This window comes from Artemia franciscana, chromosome 20 (assembly GCF_032884065.1).
Source record: "Artemia franciscana chromosome 20, ASM3288406v1, whole genome shotgun sequence".
NCBI lineage: Eukaryota > Metazoa > Arthropoda > Branchiopoda > Anostraca > Artemiidae > Artemia > Artemia franciscana.
The window spans coordinates 17,763,087-17,776,921 of NC_088882.1; the positions used below are offsets into that span (position 1 = coordinate 17,763,087).

At 36.8% G+C, this 13,835-nt stretch overlaps 1 protein-coding gene across 1 annotated transcript in view; it reads left to right on the top strand.

The window, feature by feature from the left end:
• The window catches only part of LOC136039829 (mitochondrial dicarboxylate carrier-like), a 51,208-nt gene that overhangs the window by 13,022 nt on the left and 24,351 nt on the right, over positions 1-13,835 (top strand). Inside the window, exon 3 of the mRNA XM_065723735.1 lies at positions 11,981-12,147. Within this exon, the coding sequence (XP_065579807.1) occupies positions 11,981-12,147 (167 nt within the window). The remainder of the gene's footprint in view (positions 1-11,980; positions 12,148-13,835) is intronic.

Here is a 13,835-nt window from a genome sequence, read left to right on the forward strand (position 1 = left end):
AGAAAAAGAAAACTAAAAAAATATGAATAAATATATATAAAAATAAGTTGTTTGTGGGTTATGTCTGTCTGTCTGTCTGTCGAGTGACGTCGTGTTTGTCCGCATATGACGTCTGAATTATTTCACACTAATACAAAAGAAGAAAAAAAACTAAAAAAGGTAAAAACTACAAAAAAAACTAAAAAGAAAAAAAACTAAAAAAGCTAAAAAACTAAAAAAAACTAAAAAAAAGGTAAAAAACTAAAAACTAAAAAAAAAACTGAAAAAACTAAAAAAAGGCAAAAACTAAAAAAAAACTAAAAACTAATAAAAAAACTAAAAAAGCTAAAAAACTAAAAAAACTAAAAAAACTAAAAAAAGGTAAAAAACAAAAAAAACTAAAAACTAAAAAAGAAAAAACTAAAAAAAAGGAAAAAACTGAAAAATAAGAGAAAAAGAAAACTAAAAAATATTAATAAATATAAAAAATATAAATATAAATATAATATAAATTAGCAATCAACAAAGCACCGAGACACAAATGACGACCGGGACACAGGGAGTATAAATGACGACCAGGACATAAGTAAAAAAAAAACTAAAAAAACTAAAAAAATGGTAAAAACTACAAAAAAACTAAAAACTAATAAAAAAAATAAAAATCTAAAAATCTAAATAAACTAAAAAAGAAAAAAAAGAAAAAAGGAAAAAAATAAAGGAGAAAAACAAAACTAAAAAACGAATGTATATACAGACCGGGACACCGGGATACAAATGACGACCGGGACACAGGGAATATAAATGACGACCGGGACACAGGGACACAACTACAATGGGGACGCCGGGGGGCACAGGGGGATATAAATGACGACCGGGACACCGGGACACAAGGAATATAAATGACGCCCGGGACACTCAAAGAGAAATCACAGACTGGAACACCGGGACACAAATGACGACCGGGACACAGGGAATATAAATGACGACCGGGACACAGGGACATAACTACAAAGGGGACGCCGGGGTGCACAGGGGGATATATAAATGACGATGGCGACTCAGGGAATGGTCGATTAGCAATCACCATCAACAAAGCTCAAGGGCAATCATTAGAATCATGAGGTATAGATCTGAATACGGATTGTTTTCCCATGGACCATTATATGTTGCATGTTCAAGAGTCGGTAAACCTGACAATCTATTTATATGCACAGACAATGGGACAGCAAAGAATGTTGTATATTCGCAAGTTTTACGTAGTTAAAAACATATATATATATATATATATATATATATATATATATATATATATATATATATATATATATATATATATATATATATATATATATATATATATATATATATATCTATCTATCTATATTCACAGGTGGGACATAGGGACACAACTACAATGGCGCGTAACTAATATGGCGCGTAACGACTTACGCGCGTGGGGGGGCTTGGGGGGGGCGCGAAGCGCCCCCACCAACTAGGTGTTGGGGTGGCGCGAAGCGCCACCCCAACAGCTAGTATATATATATATATATATATATATATATATATATATATATATATATATATATATATATATATAATAAGTTGTCTGTGGATGTGTCTGTAAGGTGACGTCATGTTTGTGTGTTGACTGACGTCATGAAGTTAGTTGTCGTCATTTTTGTTATGACGGTGACGTCATTAAAGATATTTAAGACATGTGTTCACGTAGAAATCTGTCAATGTTTAACTTTAAAATAACTGATGAACTTACAATGGCAACAGCCGAGGAAGATGCTCAAAGAGTCTATGCCAAAAAACTTGCTGCTGATAGAGAAAGTCAGAAAAGAAATCGTGCCAAGGAATCAAAAGAACAGCAAGGAAACAGGCTTGAGGCTGATAGAGAAAGAAATAACAGAAAGTGTGCCGAGGAACTACCAGAGCAAAGCGAAAGCAGACTTGCTGCTAAAAGAGAAAGTGAAAAAAGAAGGCGTGCCGAGGAATCACAAGAACAGCAAGAAATCAGGCTTGCTGCTGATAGAGAAAGTAAGAAAAGAAAGCGTGCCGAGGAATCAGAGAAACCTGAAAGTTATCGCCTGGCATTCAGGTACAGCCCAGTCGATGATTATAGCTTGAGTAGATGTGTTCAAATCGGGACTATGTCTAAAATTTGTCCCTATTGCAAAGCCTTGAAATTCAATGGTGAAACAATGGGAATGTGTTGCGCCTCAGGAAAAGTTAAACTTCCTCTATTGGCTGCACCACCAGAGCCATTGAAGACTTTCCTTACTGGAACTACGTCAGAATCTAAGCGTTTTTTGTCACCAATCAGAAAATATAACTCATGTTTCCAAATGACGTCGTTTGGAGCCCAAATCGAAAATCCAGATCAATTTATGTCTACAGTCAAAGTAAAAGGGCAAATTTATCATAGAGCAGGGTCCCTTTTACCATTCTCAGGCGAGAATCATAAATTTTTACAATTGTACTTCATCAGTGATAGAAATTCTGAATTGAATGCACGTTGCGAAATTTCTCCCAACGTTGAAAGGACAGTCGTTTCCCAATTGCAACATCTTTTTCACGAAAATAATAATTTAGTGCGTCTGTTCAAAACAGCCATCAATTTGATGCCTACTGATACGCATAAAATTGTTATTTCCGCTGACAAAATGCCTACTGGCCAACATGTGCGTAGATACAATGCTCCAACTATCGACGAAGTGGCAATCGTTATGGTCGGTGATCAGTTTTTACCTCGAGATATTATTCTTCATAAGCGAAACGTTCAGTTGTTAAGAATTGCTGAAACTCATCGATTCTACGATGCCCTACAATATCCTATCATTTTTTGGGATGGAGCCGACGGCTATCACTTTAATATTAAATTGATGAATCCAGCCACTAACCACTTTTAAATTCTGTGGATCTTTCAGGGCTTCCACCACACGTGCTACAACTAAAAATAGGCGTACCAATAATAAATATCAACCCACCAAAGCTTTGCAATGGCACGCGACGTGCCGTAAAAAAAACAATGGAAGTTCTTTTTACAGCCTGCATGCACACTGTGTTTTGATTCCCTTAAATTTTCACGTGCATACCCTTAGCCTTAGTTGTAGCAGTGGTCACAGCAGTATTAGTAGGAATATTGTTAGTAGTGGTAATACTAGTAAGATTGCAGTAGGTAGTGTGCACATATTGCCTTAAGATCACTTGAACGTTTCCCTCATAATGCCCTGGAAGATTCAACTTACTACTATAAGCTGTTACTAGGATATTGCCAGTATGCCCCTTGGATAATTTGTATGCCCATAGTTTGTTTTAATTTAGTTCAACTCCCACCTGAATACATTATGCCAACTTCGCTCTTTGTTTCGGTTACCTTTCGGCTATTTCAATATTTCAGTTATAGCAATAGCGGTAGCATGCACATAGTGTCTTTTGGTTAGCTCAACATTCCCCACGACAGACCCTGTAAGTTTCAACTTCATACTTCAGGCCATACCTAAGATATTGTGGATACGCCCTTGTGACAGCCTGCATGTACACAGCGTTTTTTTTTTTTTAATTCTCTTCTACTTCCATGCATCCCCAGAGACATAGTTACTGAACCTTTCAACTATATGCTGAATAAAATCGCTATCTCAATTTTTATTGGCTGTGTTTGGCGAAGTGTCTGTAATGACACCTTGTATATGATATGCCTTGATGAAAAACATATACAAATAAAACAGTAAAAAAAATAAATATCATGAAAAGAGAAATCACCAATGCAACAGTACAAACACATAAAAAAAAAAAAAAAAGAGAGACAGAAGGAGAAAAAGAAGACTGTTTTCCTAAATTAGTTGTAATACATTGTACCCAGATTACTCTTTACTTCGACAGTGCTATAGTGCTGCCCATGAAAGTTTTAATTTCGTAAGGCTTTCACAAGGCTCCTACGTGGTCACTATTTCAACTAAAAGTCGCTATTTTTAAAGCAGGTCACTATTTGTCACTGTAATCGAGAAATGGTCACTAAATTCAATTTTTTTTATGAAAATGGCTAATTTTTTTCCTAGAATTTGTGCTTCCAGGCCAAAGCCAATCCCTTCAGAATGGAATGATTTGAGAAAAAAACATGTTTTTTCTTGCTGTGCTGCTTTCACTTTTAGAGGCTGTCCCTAAATATATAGCCTCAGGTACTTTTTTCGTTGACAGACGTAACAACGGCAGCTGACAAGGTTCCAATATTGGATTTTCAACCAAATGATAGGGCTACAGTGCTGCTCATTGTTTCAACTTGGTATAAGTTCAACAGCAGAAGACTTTGTCGTAGCCGCAGCATAAATGTCTGAAAACTGTCTTTTTGTATCCCTTAGAAGTGTTATTGTAATGTTGTTTTAATTTGTATGTAAAGCTGTTCCAGGTAAATAGAGCAGCAAAAGGATTGATGACCCTTTCTACTGGAGTCCGAGATTAGGCTATTGGCTGATGTCCTTTCAGAAGGAGGCAGATAAAGATCAGTTTGCGTAAAATATTTGAAGTAGTTCTAAGGTTTATCCCATTTGCCTTTTCCTTAGTAGTTTTCCAATGCTTAACCTTTCCTATTCATTATTCACGATTTTTGATACACGAGTACTTCTGTATCTGTACTTTGAGCTGCTCAAAAGGTATACAAGCTCTGGAGTAGCACACTAGGACAGACGGTCATCGGCAAAACGTGTGCAATAAGTTAAATCCTTTGCAGCTACGGATGGCCGTAGCCTCTCACGTTAAGGCCGTGATTAAGTGAACTTGAAAACATCGAGCTTCAGAATTGAAGTAAGGTTACCCTTCTGTCTTTTAATTCTCTAGAGATCGTCGATTGTCAAAACTTCAAATAGCACCAATTATCAAGTCTTGTCAAAGGTTTTGATTGACAGCTTCCTTTGGTGAGATGCTTCAGCCGAGAAATAATAATATATTTGACAGTGTCTTGCAAAGCTTGGTTACCGACCAAGGGAGATTAGAAAATGAGCAAAAGAGCAATATCATTCTCAAGTACAAAATGCCCATGTATATGCAACTGTGACGGCATGCATAGAATGCATTTTAAAATTTATTGTTTTTTCCTTTTTATTTCCTAGGGATAGGCTATTTAAAATACCTCATTTCATTAATTCGAAACTAAACAGCGAACTTAGTTGAAAGCTTTCTTCGAGGATTCTTAGAAAACCAAAGTTTTCTTACAAATTAAATTAAAAAAAAAAATAAAACTGAAAGTAAGGAGTGACATTAAAACTTAAGACGAACAGAAATTACTTCGTATATGAAAGGGACTGCTTCCTCATGAACGCCCCGCTCTTTACGCTGAAGTTTTTTACTGTTTTAAAAAATAGAGTTAAGAGGAAGAGTCAGACTTTAGCGTGAAGACCGGGGCATTGATGAGGAGACAGCCGCTTTCATATATGAAGTAATTTCTGTTCGTTTTATGTTTTAATGTCACTCCTTACTTTCAGTTAAAAACACTTGTTTTTATTTAATTTAATTTCTTAACGTTTTTTAATCAATGCATGTTTTGATTTATGCTCTCCACAGATGAATAATTAAAACGAAATTTGGGTATTTATTTTTTTGGCTAAATGGGTTTCTCATAGTTTTGATCAAACGATTTTGAGAAAAAAATAGGAGCGGGGAAGGAGGTATAGTTGCTCTCCGATTATTTGGTTACCTGAAAAGGCAACTAGAACTTTTAATTTTTTACGAATTTTTTTATTAGTAAAATTATTAGTAAAAATAAATTTTACTAGTTAAAGACATACGTAACTTACAAATTAGCTTACGTAAGGAACTTCTGTATTCTCACATTTTTATTACATATATGAGGGGGGCTCACCCCCTCAACAGTACCTCCCTCTTCACACTAGAGCTTAAATTTTGTCCCGATTTCTTAAGAATGACCCCTGAATTACAAAAGCCGTAGAATAAATAGTTGAAATTCTAAAAATACTTTAGTGTAGAGAGCGAGGTATTAGGAGGAGGTGAGCCCCTCATATGCGTAATAATTTCTGTTCCTTTTAAGTTTTAATGCTGCTCCTCACTTTCAGTTGAAAAAACTTTGTCATATTTATTTTTTCATTGTTTTTTTTTTTAATAATAGTAGGAAATCCTGCGCTCCCTTCATGGAAATTTTCTTCCTCCATGAAAAGTTTCCCCAGCATATCCCTCTCTTCTCAACCCTGCCCCAGACCAAATGAAAACGCCCCTGAAGACGTCTGTACACTTATAAGGATTTAGTTATAAGGATTTCCGACTACGCTGAATAAAATGGCTATCTCAGAATTTTGATCCGGTTACTTTGGAAAAATAATTAGCGTGGGACGGGGGCCTAGGTGCCCTCCGAGATTTTGGTCACTTAAAAAAGGCACTAGAACTTTTCATTTCCGTTAGAATGAGCCCTTTTGCAGCATTCTAGGGCCACTGGGTTGATACGATCACCCCTGAAAAAAAAAAACAACAAATAAACACGCATCTGTGATCTGCCTTCTGACAAAAAATACAAAATTCCACATTTTTGCAGATAGGAGCTTGAAATTTCTACAGTAGTGTTCTATGACTTTTAGGCAGATCACGGATGCGTGTTTATTTGTTTTTTTTTGTTTTGTTTTTTTTCCAGGGGTGATCGTATCCACCAAATTGTCCTAGAATGTTGCGAGAGGGCTCATTCAAACGGAAATAAAAAGTTCTAGTGCCCTTTTTAAGCGACCAAAAAAATTGGAGGGCACCTAGGCCCCCTCCCACGCTAATTATTTTCCCGAAGTCAACGGATCAAAATTCTGAGATAGCCATTTTATTCAACGTAGTCGAAAAACCTTATAACTATGTCTTTGGAGACGACTTACTCCTCCATAGTCTCCGTGGGAGGGGTTACAAGTTAAAAACTTTGACCAGTGCTTACATATAGTAATGGTTATTGGGAAGTGTACAGGTGTTTTCAGGAGAATTTTTTGGTCGGGGAGAGGGTCGAAAAGAGGGGGATATACTGGGGGAACTTTCCATCGAGGACTTGGTCATGGGGGAAGAAAATTTCCATGAAGGGAGCGCAGGATTTACTAACATTATTAAAAAAAAAAAACAATGAAAAAATATATATGAAAAAGTTTTTTTTCAGCTGGAAGTAAGGAGCAGCATCAAAACTTAAAACGAACAGAAATTATTACCCATATGAGGGGCTCACCTCCTCCTAATACCTCGCTCTTTACGCTAAAGTATTTTTAGTAATGTCAACTATTTATTCTACGGCTTTTGTGATTCAGGGGTCATTCTTAATTAATTGGGCCAAAATTTAAGATTTAGTGTAAAGAGACCAAAATTTACTGTTTTTTTTTACTGTTTTAAAAAGAAGAGTTGGGAGAAAGAGTCAAACTTTAGCGTAAAGAGCGGGGCGTTGATGAAGAAGCAGCCCCTTTTATATACGAAGTATTTTCTGTTCGTTTTAAGTTTTAATGTCGCTCCTTACTTTCAGTTGAAAAAACTTGTTTTTTTATTTAATATATTTAAAATCAGCATTAAAATGCGATTCTTTTGATGTAGCTATTGGTACCAAAATTCCATTTTTTAGAGTTTCGGTTACTATTGAGCCGGGTTGCTCTTTACTACAGTTCGTTACTACGAACTGTTTGATAAAGTTGGAGGACAAGCAATATAAACAAAGGTATTTTATTTCAAATGACAATACAATTAAGTATGTAACTACAAAGAAGGATAGAATGTAAGGAAAATGAATTTTCCTGTTACCGGTACTAGACGATTAATCTTATAAGTACGGCTCTTGTATTGGAACCCCCTGTGGAACTTTGGGATCAAAGCATCAATGAAGAATCCTTTCAGCTTGGGAAAAATCTTTTCGGTCCAAAAGCCTGGATTGCGGTCTATCTTTTCAATGTAGAAGTCTTTCTGGGTAAAAATCATGAAAAAGCAAGTATATAGCTGAGCACATTCAAGCTGACTGATTGTACTTGGTAAAAGTAGTCGTGGCCTCGTTTGGGGTTGACCAGTCCATTCTTTCCAACTTCCATGCAATAGTCCGCCTTAGACTCTTTTCGGTTCTTTATCCACTAGCCTATCCCCAAATTTCTCGCAGTTTCGCAGTTCCATACCTCGCTTTGATTTAATTTTCCCCATGATTTCGGCTTTGTGTGCATAACTTTCCTGAAGGCTCCTGACTATTTCTCATTTCTATGTTTCTTCATTGCATTGAAATAATTTATGAAAATTTCACACTATTAACAAGCAGCTGATTATTCCAGCTTGTCATTTTCGTCTCTAGGGGTTATTATCGGCGATCTGAAACGATTCTTTATGGCAACCGACTTGTAAAAATTTCAGGTAGCTGAAAATATTCTAGGGGACTGTTAGAAAACAGGAAAATACATCAAAAAATGGTTCCAGTCATCTTATAGGTTATTGTCTTCTGCACATGATAGTACCAATTTTGTTCCAAAAGCAATATCCTTCATAGAGTACACTTGTGAAAAATACCTAGACATTTTCTAAGATTTCTAAGCAATTAGAGGAAATAGAACAAAATCCTTTCAAACATTTTGTAGCATCTTCAAGAAGCTATGCCCTGATATTAAAAGCGGCATCTTCCGCCAATGAATACTTGAGTACTTTTTAAATATAAATTTTCAATTTAACATGGGATTTTCGAGTTCCATCAGTTCACTTAATCACCCCCTTAACGCTACTGGAGACTCTTTTGCTTCTAATTCTAACTTATTCCTTCCTTTGTTTGATGGCTGGACAATTTTAAAGCTGGACTTATCTGGATGCTGAAAACTCTTGTCGAATCTTTTTGCTGTATCTTGTGATGGTATTGCAACTACATTCAAAGCTATATTTTGGGATGGGATGTTCAAGGACTTTTCTCTTGGAGCTGATAAGCTTGCATACATCATAACCGAAGCTTTATCGCCTCACTTAGGAGGATGATCTAAATGGTGCCTTCTACGTTATCAACTTTGATTAGACGAAAAAAAATACAGTAAGAAAGAGCTTCAGGTTCGAATCAGATTCTGGTCTGAGAAAGTGAACACGGTTGTCAATCGTCTCTTGGCTACCTAATTTATCGGTCGTGCAAATGCAGAAGATTTAAAACGTGAGCTTGTGAAGGTAATTGATGAAGCCAATTTAAACCTCAAAACCGTTATATGATAGGGAGTGACGGACCTCTCTTTAATAAAACAGTTTGGTGCTTTATGAACAGTAAAAAAAAATCAAATAACTGGAGATCAAATAAAGATTGTTAGATATTGGGACATGCAGGATCCATGTTGTCCATAAGACTTTCCGAAAAGGACTAGAAGCTATTTTGGATGTTTCACTGTTTTAGATTGCGTTGTGCTATTTCTTTAGAGGCTGGCCAGCTAGATTAGAGGACTTTTGGAAGATAAAGCAAGAAATGAAAGAGCATCTGTAGGATTTATAAAGCAAGAGCCCATAAGGCGGTTTAAACTTGACCCAGCTTCGCGAAGGGTTCTCTTGGAATGGGAAACATCAATTGAGTACTTTTTTAAGTTCATCCCTAAAAAAAAAAACGAAAGACTTGTGAATTTGAATTCGTATCTGTTGATTGCAAAAGTGCTTAAGAGTCCAACCATGAAGACAGAGATGCCGTTTGTTGGAGACGGTGCTGAATACTTAGCAGAGTTAACCGAAAAATCTCAGCGCAGAGCTAAGGGAATTCATTATACTGCTTTCTGGAAGTATCTTGAACGAAAAGAGTGCTGAAGAAATTTTTAAGAGGCTAGATGCTAAACTACTTGATGATTCGTCAAATATGAAGAGCCTAGCGGCTATTGTGTTGCCTTAGGATTACCCGAAAGATGTTGAGGAACGTCATGAGAAATCTTTCTTGATGAGTCTACGTGAACACTTCAGAGCTTCAGCTTCGTACTTGCTAAAAAGCACCTCCTCGAATAGCGACTCTGCCAGACTTATGAAGAGCTTCAGATGCTTTCATCCTGCAGAGAGAAAAACCGCGAGAAGTTTCAAAAATATTGATTTCATAGCTACGAAATTGCAAGTTGGTGTCTACAGATTAGATATTTTGGATGACTAGTGGAAGCACATGCACCTTGAGGAGGATCCAGACTTGGCAGCTACGATGAGAGTTGACGAATATTGGGTGAATTTGCTGTGTCGTGAAAATTTGTTTGAGAAATAAAAGTTCCCAAACCTTGCAGGTGTTGTCAAATTAGATCTCTGTTTAACCCATGCAAGTGCAAATGTTGACAGGAGTTTGTCACTATGAGGAAAGATTGTCCGAACAGAGAGCAGCAATGGGAGAAAGAATGTTGATTGCGTGACTGACATTTATTGACAGGTTGAAAATGCTTGGAGTCCATATGACCTGGTGAAGACTGCATGGGAAGCTCGAGCCAGTTACTTGAACCATCTTGAAGCTCAGCGGAAACTCGATAAAGCTCAAGAGGAGGCTATAAAAACGAAGAGAGAAGCTAACCAAGAAAAGGCTAAACTGCTAGAAGAGCCTGAAAAAAGAAAGAAAAAATTTTCGAATCTGCAGGTAGAGCTTTTAACACAGCGAAAAAGATTACGTCAAAATAATTGGTTGCCGAAGGTTTGTTAGAAGATGGAGTTGATAGACTGAAAAAAGGAATCGACTGCAATAATCTGGAAGAAATTTACGTCACTCAGGCTATCCTGAAAAGTTCTCGGGCAGTGAGAAATGAACTGTCATACCAAAGACGTTGCAGTTATAGAAAAAAGATTGATAGCATTCAAAAACGAAAGCATGCTCTTATCTCATCGCTGCTGTAAAAGAAGTCTAAGGGGAATTGATCTCATGCTCGGTGACGCCGTTTAGTCTGATACATTTATCTAATTTTTTTTGTCGTGCCTGTCAAATGTTCCTTTTTTTGCTGTGATTCATTGTATTTTTATTAGCTAAGTAAATAGAAATAAACGATAAAGAGAAGCACAATGAAAAATAAAGATTTGGGAATGATTAACATCTTCGGGAATTCGAGAAAATGTAGTTCTCTTTTCTTGTAATAATTCACTTTTTTCAACTTTTTTAGAGGGGATAAGTGCGTAGGAACCCTGCTTTCAATATGCTTGTTAATAAAAACAAATTACGTTATCCGCTTTGATAAATGGTGTTGAAGATTTTTTTTTCATGAGTATTAGTTTCTAGAAAGAAGTACACAGGGGTTTGTTCTTAGTTCTTGTTCATCCCCTAGCAAGACTAGATATGCAGACCTTCAAAAAAAATTAATATTCGGTTTTACTTTAACGCTTCTCTTGGTAGCATTCTTTATTTGAAACCTTTGCTACTGTGAAAAATATCCTGTGTGCTTGGCTTGCCCTTCCCCCCCCCGTCTCCTCCTTTTCGTGGAAAGCACAAATGCAGCGATGCTTACATGGGCGTTAGTAAGGATACTCGTCAGATAGATAGACGCGGTGAAGAAGCGTAAGTAAAGAAATCAATCTCAAGTAGATACTCGCTCTGATTATCTATTAGTAGCGTAATTGCACTCATGTCCGTGATTTAAAGGGGGTGAGAATCCCCCTACTAATGGATTAGAGCGATATCTAGGTAATTTATGTAGACAGTTCAGAATTTGTAGGGTGTTGAAGGGGCAAAATGGACTCGGATGAGCTGTTCATGATATTAAGCATCTTAACGGTCCTTAAGATCATCCTATTTTTTCTTTAATTTGTCGTTAAATAAGATTATAGGACACAGTTGGGAGAACTCGTTAAAAAGTCCTGTTATGTGAATACTTCAGAAAATAAAGTGCTTTTAAGCAGCAGATACTCATTCGGAACCCTTTTTCCTCGTCTGGCCACCTAAGGGCCAGGAGGACATCCATCACCATTTGAAAATTATAAATGAGAAAAAGTGTCTCTCTTTAAAAATGTTTGCCTAATTTTGCTTATTTTGAATCATTCCGAATCATTTGAATTAAAAGCTCAAGTAGAAAACTCCAATTAAACTTATTAAGTTTTTAAGGTGACAAAGCAAGCGGTATCAAAAGATGGTCAATACGTCCCTTTCTATCAGAGAGTCGGTATAGCTGCATTAGCTGGAGCTTGTGGAGGCTTTGTCGGAACTCCTGCAGACATGACCAATGTGCGGATGCAGAATGATATCAAACTACCACCGGAACAGCGGCGTAAGTAAGTATTAAATTAAAAAAACATGTTTTTTCAGCTGAAAGTAAGGAGCAACATTAAAACCTAAAACGGACAGAAATTATTACGTATATGAGGGGTGGTTGCTCCATTTTAATACCTCGCTCTTTGCGCTAAAGTGTTTTAGTACTTAAAAAAAGCTTCTTATTGTTCTAATTAAATGAACATAGTATTTCAGGAGTCGCTCTTAAAGAATTGTTACTGGATTCTAATGATTTCATCCCCCTGCATACAAAACTATTGAAGAAATACTTATAATGGCCGATTATATAGGAGCAGTATAGTTCGGAAATATAGAGAAGGACTAGGGAATATTTAGTGTAATGGGAGTGATCCGCCACGTTCATTAAATTTGTTGTTTTTTTTTGGGGGGGGGGGGCAGATGCGTAGAAGTGGATGGATTAGGCGTCTTACACGGAAAATATAAGACATTATTGGGAATTATAAGAAAAATCACAAATCTATCTCACCTTTTTTTTGGGGGGGGGGAGAAGAAGTCCAAGACATTTCGTATAGAAGAGTTGGATGTGTATCTGTCGGCTGTTTTGAGCTGAATGTAAACTATTTTTGGTTTATGAAAGATATGTTGCCAACTTTATGTATCTTCTACTGTGCGTTTTGAAATATTGATATAATCCTAAATATAGTTGCAAGCAGGTCTGACCTTTAGGGTAGGAAACATGAGAGGATTTTTATCAAGGAAGGGAGGGGAATAAGGCTGTATCACAAAACGAACATATTTATCCTTCATAATTTGACTAATAGGAGCCGAGGAACTTCAGATCGATCATATAGGTATCGGCTTTTCTATCTCACTCGGTCTATATGAATTAAGTTTCAAAGCATTAACCCCCAAATTTTTTTTAGGGGTGTCTGAAAATTACAGGAGGGGAATCACCCCTGTTTGGAGGTATGATGATGAGTGTTTACACTATGATAGCCAAGATTTCTGTTTATTTTTAGTATATTCAACAAACTTATTTTAATCGGTGAACACATGAAGAAATGTTCAGCCAATGATCAAGTTACTTCAAGCATGAGCTGACCACATGTATGGCCATGTATGGTACGTGAAGGGGGTTATGTTCCTTGCCAATGGCCCCACAAACGTGTTCGGGCCTTTTGGCCCAAGTAAATATGATTCTACGGTATGTCTGCATGCAGATACCCAAGATAAACCATAGCTCCTTATTTCTACTACAAACCTATCTGCAAACAATGGGCAAATAACAAAACTTACGGCCGTTGCCCCGTTTTTTTTTGGGGGGGGGTCACGTCATCTCCGAAGGTACATTTATTGAACATTCTGGCTATTTTAGGAAAAAGGTTATTTGTAAATTCTGATCGGATGTTAGGGGAAGGGTTACTGGGACTAGGTAGCAAAAGGGTACAGAACGAGAGCTGGGTGCCTTCTAATCACTTTTGCCCCATGAAAAGGGCACGAGAAATTTCATTGTCTAATGAAACGAGTCCCTTTCAAGTTTCTACAGCAGTCCCTTCCATACGAAGTGGCCGGGGGAAAAAGAAATAATTACGTACATGGGAAGCTCAAGGCTCTTTACTGAGGTAATACCAGAGCCTCGACTTAAAAAAAAATTATGAGCCACAAAAAACTTTCTTTTTCGAAACAACTATTAAAAACAAAAAGCTTTGGACAAAAGAGATCAAAAGAA